This window comes from Telmatherina bonti, assembly GCF_933228915.1.
Source record: "Telmatherina bonti genome assembly, chromosome: 2".
Classification (NCBI taxonomy): Eukaryota; Metazoa; Chordata; class Actinopteri; order Atheriniformes; family Telmatherinidae; genus Telmatherina; species Telmatherina bonti.
In genome coordinates, this window is record NC_136620.1 from 37,263,158 (window position 1) to 37,288,701 (window position 25,544).

Here is a 25,544-nt window from a genome sequence, read left to right on the forward strand (position 1 = left end):
ATAAAATTACCTTATATAAAAATAAATAAATTATAATCTATTGTCAGATGATTGACATAATCCTCTGATAATGTCAGTGTACTCGAATGAAACATTTTTATTTCGAGTGCTTGTTGTCAGTGCTTACCAGGTCCTTTTCTGATGATCATGGTGATGACAAAAAACCCAAAATGTCAGACATACAACAACCAGCAACCAGTATTTCTCTCCTCTGCTACAGTATTGCTTTAAGTTGTGAGTTTTTGCATCCAAATAAAAGTAGATTTTCATGAATATGTGTTGCCTTTTTTTTGTTCTGAGCTCCACTTAATAACACAATGCAGATTTTAAAACTCTTTATTATTCACTTGTCAGACGCGTCCAGGTGAAGACAGAATAATCACATAGTGCAGAGGTATAAATTGACCACTAGGTGTCAGTATTTACACACTTTGCTGCTTCTTCTAACACGTCATTCAAAATGTTGAGCCAGCGACACATTTCTGACGGCAGAGCAGCAAAACAAAGGCTTTTGATCAAACAAAAGAATTCATTATACTGACATGAAAACCCAAAACCCACTTATCGTATATATTCTATTCAGTGGCTCCTAAGAATGGGATGTCGAATAAAAAAAAAAAAAATCTGTCAATTGGTATCTTAAATAACTGTAATATTGAATTTCTTTTTGTGTTTTTTTCTTTTTCTGAAAGTCCTTAAACATTTTAACATTAAATAATTTTTCAGCCCTGTGTGAGATATAGATGCACCTAATATTCTTGATCTTTATTTACTCTAGAGTTTGGGTTGATCTAAAGCATATGAATCCCACTTAATACTTCTTGTTATTAAACCTATTTACTTTTCTTGTTTCAACTGAATATTTCAGTAGAATTCTTGAACCAACTTGGCTGTATTACTTGTATTTGTAACATGTGGCTGAAATACGTTTATTAAGTTCAACACTCACACCTACTCAGAACATTTAGTATCAGTTGTTTGAAGACAGCAAAAAGACTTACGGGAAAGACACGTTCAGCAGGAATTTAACCTTTTGTTTCCTGTGTTATGTGCTAAATGTTACGTTTTCATTTAGACCATGTTGTTTGACTGTTTCATTCTGTTTTAATATTAAACGCTTGGGTCGAGGACAGCTTAGAGATATTACATCCACCATGGTTTAATATAGGTGACTTATTGGCTACAGTAGAAATGAGGTAACTGTTGATCATTTGTTGTGTATTTGAGTGAGTTGACTCAAAACTGAACAAAGCTAAATTGAATTTAAAAAAAAGTACTTCAAGTAATTGTGTCCAACTGTAACAATTCATCATAGCTGCTTCTGCTATTCTTTTTTTTTACATCATCTTCTTGCATGATGCAGTCCCCAGAGCCTGATTATCAAGTGTTTGTCAGACTTAGCACAGGATCATCAGCTTGTAGATTCATGGTCTGAGACATCTCAATGTTTATTCAATTAGAAGGACACCAAAACATTTCTGATTTATTATTTAGCTTTTTTTCTTTTTGCATTTGCTGGCAGTGCAGATTTTCTGCAGATATTTAGTCTTTATTAATGAAGTATGGTATTGTAATACTATTTGGTTTAGCTGTTAATGGATAATGCCCATAAAATAAAACTTAGTTTGCTTATTTGATCATAATGTTGTATGACAATGTGCAAATAAGAGTAAAACCTTAAGTTTTCTATACTCCTGCAGACTGATAGGGATCCATGCAGGGGACTTGCTCCTGGTGTGGGTGGATCCCTAGGTATCGTTTCCTCACATCAGCACCAAGTCAGAATTTTTATCACTTAATTAATGTTTTATTTGTTTTATTAACCTGTGTTCGGTTGAAGAGACAGTTTTCAGGGAATGATGTATTTCAGGGAATGTGGGGGAGGGGTGTTTGCTCTATGTCCTTGTGTGTGTATGAGTGTGTGAAAAGAGCTTGTGTTTTTATTGTTTTTAAATGTCTTGTTATCCACTGTTTATTTTAATCCTTATGACTTGATTTTATCTTGTAAAGCACTTTGTGTTGCCCATGGCATGAAACGTGCTTAAGAAATAAAGCTTGATTTGATTTGATAGAAAATATTCACGTACCTCTGCATAACAAATTGTTCTTCACTTTCAAGAGTGCAAGCAAGAAAATTGTCTGGATGTAGTTTGTAAGAAAAAAATGATAGTCTGAACAAAAAAAGGAGGGAAAGAAAAAAGTCACATGAAGGTTATGTAAAAGGAAAACTTAATTAAATCAACAAAAATGAAAAAAGAAACACTCCATTTCCAATAAAGTATAACTATATTGTAATGTTTTACTAAATTTTACAATTAAATTTGGGATCAAAGTCTAAGCAGAGTGGCGTTGAATCTTTTTTTTTTTTTTTTTTTTTTTTTTTTTTTGCAATTGTTTTACCAATACAGTTTGCATATTAAATAAAAGCTCAGTCTCTCGCACTAAAAAAGTGAAGCTGGCTGGCAAACTATATGTATTCATTCCTTTTTTTATTGCTTATCTAATTATTACCAACAGTTTTATTATTTTCCTCCGCAGCTTTCGTCTTTCACGTGCGCGTCCCCTTTAAAAAAAGGCCAAACTGTCCCTTTAATCCACCGCGCAGGACGCTGACGTCATCCTGTCTCTAAGCCACCAACGCTGATTGGCTGGAGGTGACGTCAACTGACATTTTTTCTTTTTTTTTTCCACTCCTCAACCATGACCTCATCGCTTTGGTTCATGAAAGTACTAAAGTGCACCTCCTGTACCTAACTCCCCTCCTCCTCCACCTCCTCCTTAACACACACACACACACACACACTAACCTTTCGAGCATTTACTTAGCTTAGCTTAGCTCCTGGTCAGTTAAAGGGCCAAGAGAGCCGCTTGTAGCCGGTTTCATGCCGAGTTTGTTGAGGCTGTCACCCTCAGTCAGCTGTGGGCAACTGTCCTCCTACAACACCGCCAGGTAAACACAGCCCCCCACTCCCACTCATGGAGGCCAGTTGAATAACACGCAGCCACCGCGTGGAGCCCGAGGTGAGTGCTTGTGTGCGTTTAATCATCCTTAACAACTAATTTCGCTTTCATATAGTTCATATAGCGCGTTGCTACTCGGCAAGCTCGCTATGCTCGTGCCCCCCGCTGCTGCAGCGAGCCCGTCCACGCGCGCGCGCGCCCCCCTTCTCCTTGATGCGCACTCCCGTTTTGTAATGAGAATTAAGCCCGTCCCGGTTGAACTTATTGTTGTGATCAATATTTGGTAGCTCGTTGCCTGCACAGGTTAAGGTAGGTGGACATATTTTATTTTAAACACGCTCTTAAATATTTTTTGCTTCTATTTTCGCTTCCTTTTCCTCCCTTGCGTCCTATTCCGGATCACGGAGAGGATCATTTTCGCATATCCACGCGTCATAACAAACCAGGGCAGGCTTCCCATTGACAGAACAGCGACTGAACCTTTTTGATAACGCTCTAATTTAAATTGATTTTAATTAAAAGTAATGATGTAAAGGCAACAGACGTGGTCCGCAGGATCCAATTGTTGTGTGTAATGTAGGTCGGTTTATTATAGCGCGCGCTCACCCTCCATCAATGTTATTAAGGCTGTCACACGGGAGCCTACACACACTCCCATCTGAGCCTTTGTATGCCAAATTTCCATCGTCTGCAAAAAATTTTTAAATATTTTTATTATGTCTACGCTTCCACGCGGCTGCATTATTATGTGTCAGGTATTCTTGACTTTGTTTACGTTCTTTCTTTATATTTTGTTATTATTTTTAGTTTTCATTTCGTAATGTTATCGTGTTGGAGTCCGTGGGTAATCCCAGTTTGTTATATGAGCCTGCAGTTTTCCAGCTGCAATGCTGGGAGAATATTGATCTGAGGACACCAGAGGGCTTTATATCTAGATTTGTTGTTTACAGTATCATGGTGCTGATCTCCTTCACCAGCGCCAACTAGGAATTGATTTTTCAAAACGACATGATACCTATTACAGCACCACTCATGTTTCACTGGTTACTATAAACACCACAGATATAAAGGTTTTTTTTAAAAAACAAAAAAAACAAAAACATGAATATAAATGGCACAATCATAATTTACAACCAGATATAAACAATAAAGCTCCACAAATAATGTCTTTCAGATGTATTTGAGTCTAAATATAGACTAATGTAAACTGTTTTGAAGTGTTTATATCTGGTTGTAACAAAGTTTGTGTGTAAGAGTCATCAAATCTGAACAATTATATAGAGTTAAAATCATTTTACTTATTTTATTTTAAAATAATTGAGTATCTTGTGCTGAACCGCCAGTAAATTTCCAACATTAAATCCAACATTCCCCTTGTGAGGACTTGTTTGTTTTATGTGACAACAAAACATCTCAGACCATCAGACATGTTATTTTATCACACCAATCTGGGTTTTAAGAACAGAAAAATCCAGACTGTCCCCCCCCCCCCATCTTCCCAAAGCTAAACAGCTATTTGGTTCTGTTTTTTGCAGCCTGATCACATGCATATTGTTTTGTCATAGTTGCTTGTCAAAAGAGGTGTGTTAACACAACTTTTTAATGTGAGAGTCTGCGACGCAGTGTAAAGGGCATGCGATGCTCTGGTGATGTCATTGTTTACAGTCTAAATAAACATGTCATGTCTCTCATTGTGCGACAGCAAAGAGTTGGCTTTTTATCAGCCCACTCAAGGCTGTGGACACAAAGTGACGTGATGCAGGAGTTAATGAATAACCTGGATGGTATTACATCACTGCTGGTTGCCCTCCAGTTGCTCTCCTTGTGTTTGCTTCTCTCCGTGATGTTCGATATGGTCCACGTTGCTGAGCTTATTGTTACATGTATGTGAATATGCTTGCATGGATTGTCCATTTTATGAGGAAAAAGTTACTTTATAAACTTTTGTATTTTTTTAGGTGTCGCAAAAGTTTTCTGTTTTTATGTCAACAATAAAGACAGCAGCAATAAAATCCAGTTATTGATTTATTTTAGTGTTTTACAGCATAGGATGGAAAAATAGAGTTGTTTCGTTATTGCTGTCTATGGTTGAACACACCAGAATGTAGATCAACAATAGGATTGACATCTAATATAATCTCTTAAATTTTTAAAATATTCATTTTATTACTTCAGAACATTCAGACAAATAAACCTGAACACGTCCTGGTACATCTGTCTTTATTACTTAAACAGCTTAAAACTTAAGTGGTTCTTATTTTCAGTGACGAATTCATTAAAGACACCAATATGGGAATATTTACTCTTAATTTGATTTGAACAGTCAAGAAGCTTGTTGCTCCTTATGGACACGTAAGCTCTGCTTGCTTAAAGTGAAATAAAAGAAAGAAAAATATGCTGAAATGGTTGTCAGTTGTGTGGAAGTAATTCAGAGACAGAACAATGTCAACGAAAACAAAAAAGAAAAAAAAAAAAGGGAAGATAGTGTGTTGGAAGTGTCTCCAGTCGTTCCCACAACACAAGACAACACAAACGATCTGTTTGACAGTTTCGGTCAGAATCAGAAATCTCTGACACATACAAACATCTGATTATCAAAAAGACAAAATATAAAAAATAAGTCAATAAAAGCTGACATATCAGCTGAATAACTTCATGTAGTACTATTGTATGAATACTATGGCGATGTGAGTAAACAAGTGTGTAATATATAAAACAGTCGTCTCAAGGAAGCAGAAAAGCTCTCCAGAGTCATAAAAGGCCTTCAGAGCCCGAGAACATTGAACAGTCATCATCAAACTGGACAAATTGACCAGTTTTTTCTGGGTTCAACCTTATAGAAAATAAATATCTGTTTTGGACCAGAGTATAACAGTCTAGAGGCAAAACATCAGCTAAGTTAATCATTGTCTCGATCAACTTTTAGGCCCATTAACTGTGAAATGTCTCCATTTATTAGTAATTAATTATTAGTTATCGGCAACTTCCTTCTGACAATCCGACTTGGAGAATTTACAGACCATTACAGACGCTGTAAGTCACTTCTCCTCCCTTCCTGCGTCCTCATTCAGCATCAGCACCAATAGCATCCCATCACCACCACTCTCCGCGTGCCCCCTGACTACCCCAGCCAGGCTGTTTCTATGGCAACGACAGAATCTGCTCTGGGCCTCCACACACCGTCTATCTCTCTGCTTTCTCTCCTCCTTGCTTGTTTTCCTCCATGCAGGCAGAGCCGCATAGCAAGCTCCCGACGAGCTTATTTTGTTGTTGTTGTTTTATGTTTCCTGCCTAAATGTGAGATGTATGTCGAGTAGATGCTGAGGTTTATTCTTCATGTCTACGTGATCATCACCTAATCTCTTTTCTTCTCTGCATCCACTGTTACGCAGCTATTCCCTCTGTGTTCATCACCTCGCTTTCTCCTGTTGGCAGGTCCTCATTTCCAATCTTTTCTAATCGGATGGTTGTCAAGAAAGATGCAGAGCTCCAGCCTCTCACGACCACACATGTAAACCTACACACTCCTCCCCTCCCCATCCCCGTTCACTGCACAAGACGAAGAATAGAGGGATAAGGAAGGAAGGAGGGATCTAGAGAGGAAAAAGTGTGAGACCCTGGGTGGGAGGGGAGGCAGGCGCCATTAGACATATGCAGAGTCAGTCTCTGTGTTCAGCAGCAGCAGCGACACAGAGGAAGAGGGCAAAAACATTCCCACCCCTGCTGGATGTGTCGTTAATGGCTCGACTGAGGGTACTGCCTGTCATTACAGGTAGGGGGGCAAGTAATGGGGCAGGTCCGAATGTTTCAGGGCCTGTATCTGATAAACGTTTGGCTGCACATTATGGCAAAAGTAGAGTCATCTTACACTATGTGTTGTGTTTCCATTATTCCTAATTACAGAAATCACAGTCAGACTAGCTAAGACGAAGTGGATCAGTCTCGTATTGTTGTTGTTTTTAGAAGCAGAGCAGGTTCTGTTGCGGATGTTCTGAATGTTGAGTGATTTATTAGCAGTCTTGATTTGGCAGTTTGTGTCTTGCTGGTATCTTTGCTGTAGCGGATCTACTTTCTGACACAGCAGCAGTGTGGAAGGTGTTTACACTGCAGTTCTCCGGTTAGGTTTTTATCTGCGCTCTTGTTCTGTTTTTCTTACGTTGGGCATGTTGGCATGTACGTTCAGGCTTGGACCGCAAAAAATGATTATATCAGAGATCTATAGCTGGGCTGGAGTCCTGCAGGTTTTCAATGTTTCCTTGCTCCACAACACCTGACGAGCAATTGTACAGAGCTTCATAGGCTGTTGGAGTAGGGAGACATTAAAAACCTGCAGGGATGTGGCCTTCGTGAGGTCAAACTGAGCAGCCCTGATCCAGAGGAATGATGCAAAGCCTCTGCTGTAAGTAATGACACTGATTTGACTCATCTTATGTCATCTCACGCCATCATACGCCATCTCCAGCCATTTCGTGCCATCTTGTGACATCTCATCCCATCTCATCCCATCTCATCCCATCTTGTGCCATCTCATCCCATCTCGTGCCATCTCATCCCATCTCGTGCCATCTCATCCCATCTTGTGCCATCTCATCCCATCTTGTGCCATCTCATCCCATCTTGAGCCATTTCATCTCATCTCGTGCCATCTCATCTCATCTCGTGCCATCTCATCCCATCTTGTGCCATCTCATCCCATCTTGAGCCATTTCATCTCATCTCGTGCCATTTCATCCCATCTCATCCCATCTCGTGCCATCTCATCCCATCTTGTGCCATCTCATCCCATCTCATCCCATCTCATCCCATCTTGTGCCATCTCATCCCATCTTGAGCCATTTCATCTCATCTCGTGCCATCTCATCCCATCTCGTGCCATTTCATCCCATCTCGTGCCATCTCATCCCATCTCGTGCCATTTCATCCCATCTCGTGCCATTTCATCCCATCTCATCCCATCTCGTGCCATCTCATCCCATCTCGTGCCATTTCATCCCATCTCATCCCATCTCATCCCATCTCGTGCCATCTCATCCCATCTTGAGCCATTTCATCTCATCTCGTGACATCTCATCCCATCTCGTGCCATCTCATCCCATCTTGAGCCATTTCATCTCATCTCGTGCCATCTCATCCCATCTCGTGCCATTTCATCCCATCTCGTGCCATTTCATCCCATCTCGTGCCATTTCATCCCATCTCGTGACATCTCATCCCATCTCGTGCCATCTCATCCCATCTTGTGCCATCTCATCCCATCTTGTGCCATCTCATCCCATCTTGAGCCATTTCATCTCATCTCGTGACATCTCATCCCATCTTGTGCCATCTCATCCCATCTCCCGCCGTCTCATCCCATCTCGTGCCATCTCGTGCCATCTCCCGCCATCTCATCCCATTTCGTGCCATCTAATCCCTTCTCCTGCCATCTTGTACCATCTTATCCATGGGATGTTCCGTCCAGTCGACTACATCTCAGTTAAAGACTGTTTCTCTTTTCATTTCTGGCTTGTTTGCTTGGGATTCTCCTTGTTTTTGCTTCCTTCTTCTGCATCTTCTCTCCTCCCTGCTCTATCTCCACAACTGTTCCCTCCCTCACCTTGCTCTGGCTGCGTTGCTAAACTGGAGACGTCCTCGTTGAACAACATCCTTCGCTCCCCCCCCCCCCCCCCCCCCCTCAGCTCTCCTCTCTCCCTCCATGCACTGGTCTGCTGGTGTCAGAACACAAGTGAAAAGTTGCAGAACTGCCTGGATATTCTCCCAAGGCAGAACAGCTCAGAAGACACAGTTTCTCCACCTCTCCTCTCATTCTCTTTTTTTTCACCTTCTTGTTGGTCTTGTTGAATCTTTTCCTGAGTGCTCCTCAGAGGAAGAACATTACTTTTTATTTAAAATCAGGCAGATAAAATTAGATTTATTATCCTTTTTCCATCTTTTCAGGATGTTAACATCTCTTCTCTGACCTCTTTCTACACTTCTATGTTTTGTACTTTCTCTCTTAAACCTCCATTTAGGCTGTGGAGTAAATGAGAGGGATCCCATTAATTTTTCATGACACCACGTGCCTGCAGATGAATAAAACAACATGGCAGCATTCACACTCTGACCCTCTCACTTGTCTCATGACACCTGGTTGACCAAAGAGATTATCTTCAATGTACATGGTTATTTTTGGGTGTTATCTCAAACAAACAGCACCGCGCTTTGCTAATGGTTGAGTGTATAGCCCAGTTCTTACACACACGCAGCCACTGATCTTGTAACCCTGATTAATGACTGCATGCGAGTGCGGGTCTGATGTCAAAAAGCTGTGGTGAATGTAAGCAGGAAGGAGATCAGAGTGATAAGAAGTAATAGAAGAGACGGTTCGTAAAGTTTCTGGATAGTTTTCTGTGTCCGGACCTGCATGCTGAATTCCCCCGGCTTAATTTATCTCACGCATTCAGTTTCCTGTTTCATGAGCCACTGCACAGGAGACCTGGGATCAACAGCCACTAAACTTCACTCACACAGACACACACACACATGTCATTGTTGTGCATGTCTAATTGAACTTTTATGGCTTTTTATTTGGAAGCGTGACGTTCCTTCACATCTCAAGACTGATAAATCCTGATAGATGATCCAGCTGGCTTTTAAGTCTTTAAATAGCTTTCATATTCATGTTTAGCATTGTGGTTATTTTAATACACGAGGAGCTCAAAGACTGCTAATAAAAGATTATCTAAAAGCCCAAAAATACCTCACATATCACACTTGGGGTTGGGCATTTATGCGCAGTAGTTTTATAATTGTCCCAACGCAGCAGATGAGTGATTTTACTTGGTGTAATGAATGGATGGAGCCTCGGTGTGAGGTATAACCTGCAGCCGCTCTGATCATCCAGTCATCAGTAAATCCACACTGACTGTTGTGTTAAAATAAACCACTAAATAACATGCTCATTTCCACTTGTATGACACTTTTCTAACTGTCGCATCTTCTTCTTCTTCCTCAGGCATCATGGATCTCTCAGCGCCTGCCGCAGTGTTAGCCCTCCTCCTCTGACCTCTCCTCCTCCTTCACCTCATTTACCCCTCTTTCTTCGTACCCCATCCCTAACAACCCACCCCCAAGTCACCACCCAGGCCTTCCTACACCATGGCAGGGGAGAAAGGGCCCAACAAGCGGAGTGCCATGGACATCAAGCGCCTGGCGAGCCTCATCCAGAGAGGAACTGGCCGCTTGCTGGTGATTGACAGCAGGACATTTTCTGAGTACAATGCGTCGCATGTGCAAGGTGCGGTCAACGTTTGCTGCTCCAAGTTGGTGAAGAGGCGACTGCAGCAGGACAAGGTGTCAGTCACTGAGCTGCTGCAACCCAACGGCAAAGTGAAGGTGGGTCACAGCTTTCTAAATGTTTGTGGATTTTGGCTGGTGCAATGGTGCCCCAGATTAGGAGCCTTTTTAATTACTATACTGGTAGCCATCTGAACATGCAGGTAGATGAATATTGGGATAGATCCAGTCACAGTTTTCCCATATTTGGTGGAATTTTCCATGCTTTCCTAAGCGGTGAGGACATTCTTGTCTGATTTTCTGTTAGATGATTATATTATAAAAGAGGTTTTTTGTTAAATATATCAGTAGGAAAGGATTTCTTTTTGCTGTTTTTAAGCAATAGCACATGCACTTCTGTGCCAGGTTCTCCTTTGGGCATTACAAGGGTTTTGTATGGAATGCAAATTTAGAGAGGATTCTTGCAAGTAATGCTGAATTTATAGTTAAATGCGTGTGGACAAGTTGGCGTAGTCTTGCTTTTTAAAGTAACACCATTAGCTCAGTGATGCACCGCTTAAACACGCAGCAGGTGCAGCCGAGATAGGATGCATGTCTGAGGAAGAGTCTTGTTATGTTAAATGAACCTGGAGGAAGTACGTTGCTGTTGCACCAAAGCCGGTGATCATGTTTAAGGTGTATCTTCTATCGTTGCAGCATCGCTAAAGCTGCCTGTTTCATGCATATTTTACACCCGAGGAGCACCGAGTTAAAATCGTCAAGGTTTTGCTTGAAGCGGAGGTTTCAGATTCAGCTGCCCGTGTCAGCAAGTCGTCCCTCGTTGTCCCTGAAGTAGGCTCACTGACTTGCAGCAGCTCCGTGGTTTTTCAGGCCATTATTAACAGCCTGCCTTGTGTACCAGCAGAGCTCTGGACTGGTTTCTTCTGCGCTCGCCCGGGCCTGCTTCACATCTGTGGGGGCTATATTTGGCGGGCATACTGTAGGTTTGTTGCTTATCAGTGGCCATGAAATTGGATCCTGGCGTTTTCCATGACTTCTCCTCTGAATATGACAGCCTTTTTTCCATGGCCTGTCCACCCTTGGCACGCTGGCTCCTGTATTTTTAGTCCCTGTGTGAAACTGAGGGAAATATGAGGGGTGGAGGGGACCTTAGCAAGGAGGGGCGGGACGGTGTTTTGTCTCGTCATCTAATTTTTGTGTGCATACTTCCTCCAACAGGCCGAGATGAGCAAATAAAGATGACCACAAAGCAACTGAGGCTACTGTAGAATGTGTCCATATTGCTGGTTATTTTTAGCTATTTAACTACGTCACACCCAGCACATAAGAAATAACGACACTGAACAGGTGTCTGCCATTGTTTTCTTTGCTGTGACCCTGATTGGAAGTCTATACTTTTGTTGTTGTTGTTGGTTAACCTCCAGGTTGCCAGGAGCAGGTCAGAGTTACTGGTCACCCATCTTATTGGATGAAGGATTTATGTCCTCCTCCCTTTCTGCCCTCCACCCTGCAGCGACTATATCACTTCTGGAGTTATTTCTCCATGTCTGTCAACACAACTTCAACCCTTCAGTTACCAAAAACGCAGCTTTAAAGCGGAAAACTTAAACATCATGTCTGGAGATGAGCGCATTAACTCACAGTATATGCACTAATGCACACTTTACTGTTTTTACTAAAAAAAATACAAAAAAAATGGAAGTTTTGATGTTATACAGCATGCTTATGTTCATGTAAATCTAGCGATTAGTTGCAGGTGCTACTCTACCTTCAGTACATCTCCATCATGTTGTGTTCGGGCAGGTTTGAGTGATCATATTATCTCTGGTTTCAGTCAATCTGACATGTTTAGGTGCATTTTAAAAGACTAGTTTCAGCCAAACTAACGGTAATTTACTTTATTCTAGTATCATGCACATACACTCCCTTACTGCCATAACTCTTATTTCATAGTCTTCACACAGACAAGAATACATTAATATGTTCTCTCAGCTAAAATAACATGCAAAGATTGTTTATGACATTAAAAATATGATGCATCCTCCTGAAAGCTAGATAGAAAATCCCACAGTGTGATGTTTGACGCCTTTAGACCAAGACGTTCTGCTCACATAAAGGTTGTATTTTAGTGTGTGACGATGCATGATCTTCTTTTGCTCTGTTGATTTTAACAGGACAAGTAACAGCAGAGACAAAGCAAACCGAAACATTTTAAGATTGAGTCAGTTTCTTTACTTTCAGCGTGTTTCTGTCGCTGGGTCTGATGGGTTCATCTCTGTGTGAGGCCCTGAGCTTGGCAGATGTCACACTGTGGCACCCCACAGCGCCATGCTTCCTCCTTTCTCTCACTTTCAGTCTCATGACGGCTCTGTCTGTCTTTCTCTTGCAACCATAGTCTGCAGCCTCCCAACCTCAACCTGTTTATTTCCTCTCCCTGTCTACAGTTGCCCCGCGGCTGGTTTGTTATTATCCATTCCCCACCCCCAGTAAAGAGGATAAGGCTTGTGATTAATGCTAAGGCTGGATAAAGCTGGAACTAGCCGGGTGAGAGAGGCGGGCCTGACAGACCCAGACTCCTTTGTTATTGGCTAAGCATGACATCATCCCTTTTGTTTGACCACTGGCAGGCTGCAGGTTGGGCACGTGCAGACTAGCTGTGTGGTATTAGAGCCAGCTCCTAACTAACCCCTAACACACACACAAATGCACGCACACACACACACACACACACACACACACACACACACACACACACAATAATATTCTCTCTACCCCCACATGGCTCTGAGCATCGCCCGAAGCCGCCTCAGCCAGCCAAGACAGCAAAGGACACCATTGTGGCTCTTTGTTGAGGAAGTGAATGCAGGAAGCAGGAGGGCAGCATTGAGGGTATTCATGGACGGACCGTTGCCTCCACCTCCTCCTCCTCGGCTGCATCCTACCTCACATCCCATTGAGAACTAATAGCCTGCATCCCCCGAGGTGCTGCACTCACCCTGTTTTACAGAAGCTCCCAGTTTCTAAGCTAACTGAGCTGAATGAACATCCCCGTCCAGCACGACAGCGATCAAAACGGCGTCCTCTCCATCATAACCCCTTCAGCAGTGCTCTCTGTTAATGTAGGTCAGAAAGCACCGGATGCTGTAGGTTCTGTGGTGGAGGGGCCTCTGCTGGGAGAGTGACAGCATAGGCTTAGCTGGGATGGGGCTTCCTCGTGCCTCCTCTAACAGACTGAGGGCAGGCGGCTGGTTCCTTGGCTTAAGCCTGGATAATCCCCGCTGCTGTGACGGGGACAGCCGGCCAAGCAGGCCCGACAAATGGACCAGAGGTTTTTCCTCCCAGCAACCAGCAGAGGGAAGCTAGCGGATGTCGACATGGACGCCGTGTTTCTGATGTCTGCGAGTCTCAGGTGGAAACTGTGACCTACTGATGGCGACACATGCTACTTCTAGAATATTTCTGTTTCCAGCGTGAGTTTCTGTGAAAGAAGGCACAAATAACGCCAAAGATTCACGCATCTTTTTCGTTATTTTTAGATAATCTGCAAAAACACAATAGACTGGCCCAGATTATAGGATCAGGTGTCAGAAATATGTGATTAATCCGCAGGCAAAACCGTATTTTTTATGGTCTGTTTTCTTGTAATATCTAGTGTTTAACTAACAAAATGTAAAACTGAATTGCAGCTTAGATGTGTCGAGCTTTTAGACAGAAAAGAGGATCCACAGGATGAGTAATACTAAGAAAAATGTCAGAAACAGCTTTTTTCCTCAAGTATGAATACATGCATACATACAGATGTTGTCACTTTAGTGACAACTGATCAATTAATGTTTTATTTGTGAAAATGTGATATTATTTAATCTGTTTTAGCCCAAGTTAGAGTAAAATTATGTTTTGAAGTAGAGACATTCCTTCAGAGATAAAATCCTTTTACACATTTATAATGATTATATTAATAAATTGCAGAAAGAGACTGATTCTGCTTGGAGGAATTGGTATTTCTTTCTGTTTTTAGAGTATAAACTGTAAGATGTCTGCAGTAACTGGGAATGAATAATTGTGTCCAGTGTCAACATGGTTTAGTCTGAAAGCAACACTATAAAACTTCCCCATCTTAAAGCTCTACTTCTGGAAAACTGATACATGTTTTGTACGTTTCTGAAGCCGTCATTGCTCTGCAGCTGTAAAACTTCACTATACAACTTCTTGAATCATCATCGTCACAGCAGCAACTGGATATCAGCACACTGGCTGTTTTAAACCAGTGCCGTGACTGATACTGCACAGAAATACAGAAGACACCAAGAAAAGAAGTGAGGAACATAAAGGGTGAAGAGGATAGAGATAAGAGTCAGAATTAGACTGGTTTTTACCGGCTGGAGAGAGCTTGGAGATGAGACAGGGTGCAATTAGCCACTGTCAGGGGGCGCTTCAGTCAGTAAATCAGTCCCAGAGCTCAGAGCTTTGAACCTGTGATTACATGAAAAAGTGTCTGCATGTGTGGTGACAACCAGTAGTTTATACATGGAAATGAACAGAAGCCTGGTTATTGTTGTCGGGCAACATGGCCCACAAAGCAGGCCAGGCAGAGGGTCTGTGATCTGGTCTGTGATCTTAATTGCTAGATTGGCTGAGTGCCCTGCTGAACAGAGAAACATCTGACTGACTAATGCATTTATACAACGAAGGAGATCTCCATCAGTTCCACTGATGATACACCATATGTTGCGCTCATCCTCCTTACCAAGAGGAGAGGAAGCCGCTCTAATGACACATGATGGGAAATCCAAGATTAATTAGCTGAATCATTTTTTAATGACACTTTTTTTTAATTGTCAAAAACAGGACAAAGACACCAGTCTGGAGAAACACCATACATGTTTCACAACCACATCCTAATATAACCCAAATCACAGAGCCAAAAGGCAGGATGAAGAGTAAGTTTTAGTACAAGACAACCAATGAAGAGTGTCATGGGATGGGTTCAGAGGTGTGGACCCAAATGCAGGCCAGAGAGGCAGGGATGCAGAGTAAAGATGATTTATTCTTTAGACTAAGAAACTCTGGAGACATGAAGAAGCACAAGGACTAACTCAGACACAATGAACCCGCAAAACACAACTCAAATTAAGGGCTAGAAATACTGACAGAACTTAACAAGACACGGGTGTAAAGAATGAACTAACGAGACCAGGTAATCGAACTAACGAGAACAAAGGCTACACGGGGAGCAGAGAAAAACTACAAAATAAAACAGGAACCTGGAACATGGAAAACATCACATCATAACAAAGAGAAGCTCAAACTGAGCAGCAGCAGGACTGTGGATCTTATCTGCAATCCACAGTGGGGGGTCCAGTAAAAAATAAACCTCAAAATAAATCAATCACCTTCTTGTCTTTGGTTATTTTATCATATTGCATTGGCAGGACTGAATTTTTAGGGCAACAGGAATTATGACACAAAATGGAGTTTTTTGTACAAGATGTTCCAGTTTTATGCTCTAAAAGAAGCATTTAAAAGCTCCTTTATTCAGAGAGTCTGACCAGCTTTGGCTTGCAGCTCATTTCATCCACCTTCTGCGTAAAAATGAAATAGCGATAATCATTATTGGAACTAAAATAACAGTTGTGTAACATATAGAGACATCTCCCGTATCTAGAGTACACAAAATACAGAGCAACACAAGCTCCTCATGTGTCATCTGGCTTGACAGTAGCAGAATTGAGAACTTATCTGATGACTCAGAGCATGGATTATCCTGGGTCAAACACTGGGAATTTACAGCATGTTTCATTCATGTTTTTTCCCCTCTGCCAAGTTCAAACAGAGACGCTTCAGCCGGCGGTGGTTTTTCTGCAGAGCCGGATGTGTCACATGTTTGCTTTGATTAGGTCATGCAATGGATCATCGTTTTCTGTAAAGGCACCACTGTTTCACATCAGCACGCATTCTTTGTATGCACAGTCTGTGGTCGCTGCAGCGGAGTTAAAATAAGATTTATAAACATTTATGTTTGATCCTTTGTGTGTGAGAAGGCGGTAAAGCTTCAGAGCTGCTTGATGTGGGGTAATTGGATCCTCAGCATGCCTGACGTGAAGTACTCGGGTGTTTCTTGCATCCGAATGTGCAACGTTTGTGGGGGACGGATGTATTTTTGTGTGTGTTGAACGTTCCCTGACATTTACTGGTGTGGAAGTGTGACCAGATGAGGTGACCACATCTGATCAGTGATGACCTCACCCTACACATGCACAGAGATATCAGGGACTTTCAGCACCCTGACACATGTGCATATCCTTGTCTGAAACACACACAGATGTAACTTTGCCAGTTATTCCTCCTCCCATAAAATCAACCTAATGTGTTAAATAATCCTTGTTTTTTTTTGTTTGTTTTTTTTAAATAATTATCACAATCTTTTTTTTTCTCTTCTAAGTTAGTCCTTGTTAGGGCAGAAGTACAACTATTTTCTGACACACACATCACACCTCCTGAAGCTAACATGAAGGTGGCAGCTGTCAGTGTCAGTCAATGACATCATCTGCCCCGGAGCGATGTCTTTACAGAGCAAGAGGTCCGCGTTGCAGCATGTGTGACAGTCATAAACTTAAAGTTAAACTGCAAGGAGCCTCTGCTTGCTGCATGCAGCAGGACCTGAGTTCACATGTCACGAACAAGATGTGCAGCAGCAGCTGAACGTTTGGAAGCTCCCAACGGCTCTGACATGATAAGAAAAGCAAGTTGTGCCTTTAAAAGACCAGAAAATGAGTCAAATAGTTACACGTGCTTCATGTTTTTTGCAGTTGGCTGTATAAATGTAGCAGGGTTAGTCTGATTTGTACACGGCTGCAGGATGTTTTAACAAGTATTTTCCATAAAATTGCCAAAAACTCTGAGTCTGCTTTATTGTAAACCAAAGTGGGCTCATGCTGCCGTCATCTTGATTTCTGTGGGACAAACTGAGAAGACCCAGACTGTGCTTCAAGAATGTTGAGCCATTTTTAGACCGTTTATGCTGATGTTGTGTCACACACCAACACACACACTCTCCCACCCTGCATTGACCTTGTCGTTGGTCGGTAGCACCGCTGAAGACAGGAGAAAAAAAAGATTTTATGGTTTTCCCAAGCCATGTTTCCACTATTTAGCAGCTATCTTGCATTGCTAAGCTACCAAACAGTCATATTTTATGGTGCATGTGTGGTCTAGTCACTGTAAGGACATGGCCTTGTAGCTCTGACCATGTTTTCTTCTTATTACACATTTTTCTACACTGCAAAAACACAGCCTTAAAAAACATGAAAAAATATACAAAAATTAAGTAAAAGTTGCTTAAAATAGGATAAATTATCTGCCAACAGAACAAGAAAATTTGGCTTCCCAAAACAAGTAAAAAATACTCTTAAAACAAGATGGATTCTCTGGCATAAAAACTAAGAATTATCTTAAAAAAATAAGCATATGTGTACTCAGTTTAAGATTTTTAATCTTACTTAGAGTTCAGCTTTTGGAGTGTATATGTTAGATTAAAACATGCAGATTTCTGGCTTCTCATGTCCCTCTCTCCTTCTTCTTGCCCTCTTCCTCTGCAAAGAACAGCAGAAGAATTACATCCCCCCTGAGACCACTCCTTGTTTATGCCCTGCAGTGACGCCAGCCTCCATTTCCTTTTACAGAACGCTTGGATGCTGCAGAAATCTGTTTGGGCTGCCAGGATGATTTTCTGTCAGCTTTACACTTCTCACTCTTTAGAATCTGATTCTTTCTGGCGTTTTTACTCATCCCTCCTTGTTTCCTTTCCCCATTTTTCTTTTGTTTTCATCCCTTACCTCTCCGAGTCCTTGTTTACAGTGCCTGCACAGTGCGCGTGCCAGAAAGCCCAGCGCTGTATTAGAAGTGATGCTGTAGCACTGCAGAGGGAAGAGGGGTCTGTATCGGTGCTGCAGACGTGCAGCCAACTCCAGCTACGGGTCGCTGACCTCCTAACACTGCACCAAAATCTGTTCATATCACACGTTCATCAGGAAGTTTTATACTCGTCAGTCAAGGAAAATCAGCAACATAGATCATGTCTATGTTTGTCCTGCCATACAAACAATGTGAGATACAGAGGCAATGGAAGAGTCAGGAGACATTTTCCTTCTCTTAGCAGAAAAGACGAATTTTTGTCTTCATACGTGGATTTTATGGATTTATTTTCATTACCGCCGTATTTTAATTATTTCAAATAGAACAAGTGGCTGAGATTTTATTTACATTTTAGGGAAAATACTTATTTATTTTATTCTATTCTATTCTATTTTATTCTGTTCTATTTTATTCTACAGTCATTTAGCAGACGCTTTAATTCAAAGCGACTTACATGAGAAATAACTTTTGTTCAAGACATAGTTGTGCATCAGTGAGTTACTTTAACTGCGACGTGGTTTCTTTTTCATGCAAGAAATTAAACTTTTGTTATTGTGCAGCTGGTAATCAAGATCTTAGAGCCAACTGAGCTGTGTGTGTGTGTGTGTGTGTGTGTGTGTGTGTGTGTGTGTGTGTGTGTGTGTGTGTGTGTGTGTGTGTGTGTGTGTGTGTGTGTGTGTGTGTGTGTGTGTACAGTTGTGCTGTTCATGTATGTTCTTTTAAGGACCTTTAATCCACAGCCACTTAGATCATACTCTCAAAATAGCTCTTATCCCATTAGGATTAATTGCCAATATGACTCAAGGTTAATAAAGGTTGTGAGGTTAAAAGAAAGAGAAATAAATGTGAAAAAAGTAAATAAATCTGACATATTTATGCATTTTAAAGGCTTCATACATCTGGTGCTATTTATTTTGACCCTGTGCACGTATGCTGCAGATCATCTGTGTTTTTATGAGTATCTTCCTAGAGAGTTTTTGTCTTTTACGTCTGAATGATGAGTAACCAGCCACACAAAAGAGACTGTTCAGTTACTTTCCATCATCTGAAACCTCTGCACCACGTTCCAGTGCAATGCAGAGGACTGTTTGTGCCTTTATGTCAGCATTAGTGTTGGATTCAGGCAGGCGTAGCGCAGCTCTTAGACAACGCTGCCTTGCAGCCAGGTTGTACATATTGACCTTGTCCTGTCTAAATCACCTGCCTGGCTGTCTTCCCAAACATCTCTTCTACAGCTGCTCTGTAAGCAGGCGCATCTCATGTGCACCGTGGAGCCATGTTTATCATGAGCTGCCATCTTTAATGTGTGTTTTCCACACAGTTCTGAAGCATTTTGCTTAAACAGCAGCTATTCGCTGGTTTGTGCTTCAGAAATCCTCTTGTTTTACTGCTACACTCGTTTTTCTCTCCTCCTCCCTTTCCTCATCATCTTAATTTCTGCCTTGCATCTCATCTCCGTCACCCCTGCCCAGTCTACTCCATCATCCATACCCTCTCCATCTTTTCTTCCCTACAGCGTGCTCTCCTCCCGCCCTCCTTCTCTCCGCTCCTGTCCAGTGGCGCTTCAGTGATGCAGTGATTCATAGCTGCAGTAGGCGCTGCCTCATGGTCATGTGACCGAAGCCTGCCTGACAACATGGGGGAACAACACAGCCTGGCTGGATTGTGTGCAGCCACATGCACGTGCAAACACACACACACACATAAAGCAGGAACAACATCCCTCTGCGCATGCTCGCATCCTGTCCTTTTTATCCCAATCTGACAGAAGCAGCATCACTCGGCTGCACTGGGTGCCCTCTACTGTGTAACTACTGCTTTATGACTTTGCTGATATTACCCACCATACCAACAGTCTCAGCAACATCTGACATCTGCACTTCTCAGCCCTTATGCATTATTTATAATCCTGTTCTTTATGTTTTATCTTCATAACCTACTCAAGTCTGCTTATTGTTACAACATAAAGCAGACTAGGGAGTTTATTTTCTCCTCCTTGCTGCTGCTTCCTGGTCACGGCAGCAGAATGATCAACGGTATGAGGAAACTGTCACAGTCAGTTTATCAAGGCTCCGGCAGCGCATTGATCATCAGTGTGTCATCAGAAAGTCATCTAGCGATGCATAACTTCACTCAGCCAAGAGAGGAATCTGCAGCTCAAATGAAATGCATATAATCTGCTTTTAATGCAGGAATTTTCTAATACGCCCAAGCCGGTGAAAACTGATCATACTTTCCATTGCAGTGCAGAATAATGACATGTCTGTTCTTCATTCTTGTTTTTGCTTTGCACAGGTGGAGCTGGGCAGGAAGCAGGAAGTGGTGGTTTACGACCAGAGTTCCAAAGAAACCGGGCATCTGTCCAAAGATGGCTTTGTGCACATCCTCATGGGAAAGCTGGAGGGCACCTTCCACAAAGTCTCCCTTCTTACTGGTACGTTAAAGTGTCTGTGAGGATATTTGTGGGAGGTAAATGCTAAGCATGTTTAAGATGAGAGTGGTGTAAAAAAAAAAAAAAAAAAAAAAAAAAAGTTGCTCTTCATGGAAAAGTTTGAGACTTAAATGTGAAACATGGATCTCCAACGCTGTGTTACACTGCTAACAGGTGCACGGCTGTCATTGCACAGTTCAGCCAGCAGATGTCGCTACAGCAGATTTATCCCAGTCTGATAACACCAGTTTGTGTTTTTTTTTATCCCCACTGATGGTCTGACTTTTAGGTGTTGGGTTTGCAGGTGAAGATGGGATGAGAGAGAGGAGCATAAAAAGATTTTTAAGTCTCTCTGTTGATTGTTTGATGTTTAAGCTTCCTCTGAGTCGCTCTGTTACCGAGCTTCACTGATGTGAAGCTTAACTTCCAATCCTCTGGTCTTATTTACCAGAATGATTATCCTGTCATACTGTCCACCAAGCACATTAAGACTTATAATTGAGCTCCAGCAGGACCGTTAATATGCTCCTTGAGCTAATATCATCTTGATTGTGACGGCTGCAGCTTTTTAAGGGACGACAATACACACACATCCACCCACAGAGGCTTATGAATCCGTCCCAAATGTGTCAGCGCAGTGAGTGTAATCTGCCTCAGTCAAGACTGGAAATGAGATGGGCAGAGGCAAGCTGCTCAGCTAAATCTCTGCTCTGTTCTCTGCATCCTCGCATCCCCATCCTGCACATCCTCTCAGCGTGCTCCTTCCACTGGGAGATTACTGCTTATTTCATGACTCATTCATGGATGATGAGGATTGCCTGAAAGAACCTCAGCTTCCTAAATTAGTTGCAGTCACAGAGATGTATTCGTTGCACACTTAACGCTGCGTTCTCGCACACACACTCTCTACGATTGTCTTTTTAATCCAGGATTTTTCTGCTCAGCTTTTTATTTGAAATCAGACGTATTGTTATTAATCAAAGTTTCCATGTCAGCAGTTCCCTCCTCTTCCTCGTTATCAGTCTGCACAGCTCACCGTCGCTGTGTTTCTTCAAGAGACTCACACCTCTCCCATTTCTGTCGCCGCTTCTCTGCTGTTTCCACGACAACAGTGGCAGAGAAAGTTCCCCCAGAAGGACTCGGCCAATGGCGTTTGCTGTTGTTTGGGTGCTTGTATTATTTGGGTCAGTGGAGCTAGAACCCTGTTCCTGTACATATATGATGTTTGTGTGCTTATGCACGGTAGTAGGTGTGTAAATGACGGATAGTGCGTGGACGTGCTTGCGTGTATTTTGAGGTCATGTGAACGAGTGATGCAGGAGTGTTTGTGTGAGAGAATGCTGCAGTTTTAAAGAAGTGAAGAGGATGAGTAGGGTTGCCACCTTTCAGAAATTTAAATAAGGGACGTCCACCGCAGCCCCAAGTGGGGCGTCCAGAGCAGTGGCATGTTTTGTGCTCGTGTCTTAAGTAGCCTGAAGGAGTGATGACGTAATCAATTAATCAAACTTAAAGATTGAAATGCCTCATACGTTTCCTGTTGTGCAACATTGTTGTTTTGCAAATTAGGAGACATAGAGCTGTAATTACAAGGATCTCTACTTTGTGTGTAGAGTGTGCAACATTGAGCTTTACAAACAGTAACACCTGTGTCCACCTGTGTGGTTTCACCTGCATACAGTTTGACTTATAAACACCTTCACTGACGCTGCAGCCACGTCTCTTCCCACTCACCACTCACGTCTGTTTTTTATTCTGAGGACTTAGAGTAGTAACTAGGTAAGCTACTGTAGACATTTTTTTCATGTCTGTCTCTAGGCAACCGTGACTGTCCAACATACAGACACACAGGGGAGGAGGCTTGGACCTTTGCAGATTCTGCCAGAAAAGACATTTTTTGCTGACTGCTGGATTTTCTGTGTTTTGTTTAGTTAATTAATCTTAGATTGAGTGTTGATGTGTGAGGCCGCCATGTGTAGACTGTTGTAAAGTTATGAAAAAAACGGAACAAAGTGCGTTTCGTATTGGTTCAATCCGGGACGCAACGTTTGTCTGTCAATTAAAGGACGATTCCGTATTTTACGGGACGGGTGGCAACCTTAAGGATGAGTGAGCCGTCATCAGCCGCAGGGAATCAAAAGATACTTTCTGATCAGATTTTTTTTATTTTTTTTTTATTTTTTTTGTCATGAAGACAAGAAAATATGATGAGGAATTCTTAATGACTTTGGTTTCATTATTTCTCATGGCTGGGATATATTTGCTGTTAGCAACGTGCACGCGTGCATATCATGTCTGCCATGGATTCCTAGAGTTTGTTTGGCGTGTGGTCAGAGGTAAACACAATGGCAAATAGTTTGTAAAAGTGCACCTCAGACCTTCTTTGCAGCTACCAGCATCTGTGTGATTTTTTTTCTCGCTTTTCCACAGCAACAAACACTTTTCCTTTAACAGCTGGCAACAGATTGGTAAACTGCGGTTTACAGAAATGACATTGTGACCGTCCAATCGACCTTTTCGCACAGTCCAAGTGCTCTTTACTGCCCCCTAGCAGAGACCTTTGGCTGTGTCATTCTTCCATTGTTTACACCAGAGGCGTCCGAAGTCTGTCCTTGAGAGCTACTGTCCTGCAGGTTTTCAGTGTAGCACTAAATCAACACACCTGACTCAAATGAAATGGATCCAACAGCCTATGAAGCTCTGCACAATCACTGATTAAATTGAGTCTGGTGTGTCTGAGCAGGGATACATGGAAAACCTGCAGGATTCTGGCCCTTGTGAACCAGAGCTGGACATCCCTGACATACAAGGACATAGTGAGAGTATACGGCAAATATATACCAACCCTTAGAGACATCCATCTGCTGTCATTCCACTCAAGCTTTGGGTAGTAAAATAAATCCTGGAAAGGGCTGTCTGGTAGCATAAACATAGTCTCTTTTAATAAAGGACAGTCATTAAAAAGTCATAAAAGCAGAATTTGACCATCATGGCTGCTACTTAGATCCTTTCAGGTAATATAATCCTGTTAGAAACATCGTCTGTACAATAAAAAAACATTCTTCTCAACTAAATTGCAATCAATATTCTTCTGCTGTTATTTTACTCCTTTTCTCTTGGTTCTCCCCTCCTTCTCCCCCTGCCTCCCTCTTTCCAACCTCCCCTCTGCTGATCCTCTGATTTATGTTACTAATAATTCTTGCGATGACTTCATATCTGACTGAGGACTTATTTTCAGCCTCACATGTGCACACCACACACCCCAACACTGTTTACACTCCAGCCTCACTACAAATCAAGCGAAAGGGTAACGTAGATTGGAACGGACGAAGGATCAAATATAGTCATGAAATGACAAGAATGCTGAAATGAAATGGAGAGGATTAATTATGGAGTGTTTACTAAGCTTGTTTGGGGGAGAAATTTTTTCTGTCGTAAGAGTTATTTTTGCAGAAGCTTGAAAATGTCAGATTGTAGTCTCCCGGTTTTTAATATTATGTTATTTTGTTGCATTTTAAACAAATTTGTAATGTCTTACACGTACCATAAACCAGAGGAGTCATGTGTAAAGGCTGGAAGATAGCAAATAAACTGCATTGATCCAGAAACAATCAGCGACTCCTCTTGAGTTTCTCCCGATTCACCACATAATCAATAAGTTCAGATACAAACCACGTCCTGATTGCGGATGATGTCATGTGACCACGTCCCAGTTTGGGTCATTGTTTCTGAATGAGACAAGTGATCTGGTCCCTGCTGTCTCTCGCTGTGTAATTACTTTGAAATGTGTGTTTCAGGATGTGGTTGTTGTGGCCGTTGGAAAATGTTAGTATGTGCACGAGCTTGTGCGAGAGGACGAGTGAAGCACGTGCACGAGGGCTCCGCTGATTGTGTGAAAGTGCTGGTGAGAAACATGTCTCTCCCAGAACAGCCATATTTTTACCACAGTGGTGATCTCACCCACTTGGACCTCATGCTGATGTGTCTTTGCCTTTTTCTGAGCTCAGATTTTTTTTCTCTTTTTGTGTGTGTGTGTGTGTGTGTGTGTGCGTGTGTGTGTAAAGGAGCAGAGCACCATTTGGTTGGAGCCAGCTGTCTTCCCAGTGGGTCTAAAGTTTGCGTGTTTCCCACCAATCTGCAAGCACAAAGCCAAAGCAAAGATAACACTGAGCAGTGCTGGCTAGTACAAAGCTAGGTGCTATGTTGGCTAATGTTAGCTGCATAGGTGCGACTTCTTCCTCCGCTCCAGCTCCCGCGTTCACCTGCCAGGGTGAAACGTTCTGATGTTAGCATTTGGACCTCACGCTCCAGTTTTAGCAGATGAAGCTGCAGACTGAGAATAGAAACAGAATCATGAAAAAGTGAAAGAGAGATGAGACAAGGTGTGAGAAAAAGGCCCTCGTGTTCTCCAGATAAATAGGATTTAATGACGGCTCAAGCAGAAGAGAGGTGGAGATAAAAATAACAATGCTTTTTAATCTTTTGGATGATGTACTAAAACCTGGGAATTAAGCAAATGCAAAGAATAAATGACACAAAAAGGCCCTGACAGAACACGTTGGTTACGGAGGAGATGAAGGTGTGGGTTTCAGCCTTTCTAACGTGTGTGTTTGGGTGTGGGTCTTGACAGATGTGCAAGATTTCTCCTTTCCCAGCACCATCTGCCAGTGTTTTAGTGGGATTACTAAAGAGTCGCATCACAGGGTCAGTAAGACAATGGAGGGACAAATGAGAGCTCAAAATGGGTCTCCTTTGTCTTTACAGGAGAGACTTGAGGGGGGGAACATGTTACAGCCATCAGAGCACACACACACACACACACACACACACAGCTACTATCAATCAGACCTCAAACAATTACATGATCGACAGATAATTAAAATGCAGATATTTAGGTATATTTAGGTATATATAAATAAATATATAATCCTGCGGAGCATCTTCACACTGCTAGTTTAACCAACAA

At 42.1% G+C, this 25,544-nt stretch overlaps 1 protein-coding gene across 2 annotated transcripts in view; it reads left to right on the top strand.

Annotated features, from left to right (window-relative positions):
* The first annotated feature begins 2,810 nt into the window (after window positions 1–2,810).
* The window catches only part of dusp8a (dual specificity phosphatase 8a), a 42,240-nt gene continuing 19,506 nt past the window's right edge, over window positions 2,811–25,544 (top strand). Inside the window, exons 1-3 of one of the 2 annotated variants that reach the window (XM_079252226.1) lie at window positions 2,811–3,021; window positions 9,956–10,335; window positions 20,446–20,584. In XM_079252226.1, the coding sequence (XP_079108352.1) occupies window positions 10,099–10,335; window positions 20,446–20,584 (376 nt within the window). In that variant the 5' untranslated portion in view covers window positions 2,811–3,021; window positions 9,956–10,098. Of the gene's footprint in view, window positions 3,022–3,196; window positions 3,271–9,955; window positions 10,336–20,445; window positions 20,585–25,544 lie in introns of those variants that run through there. The other variant, XM_079252227.1, reaches the window with a different exon arrangement.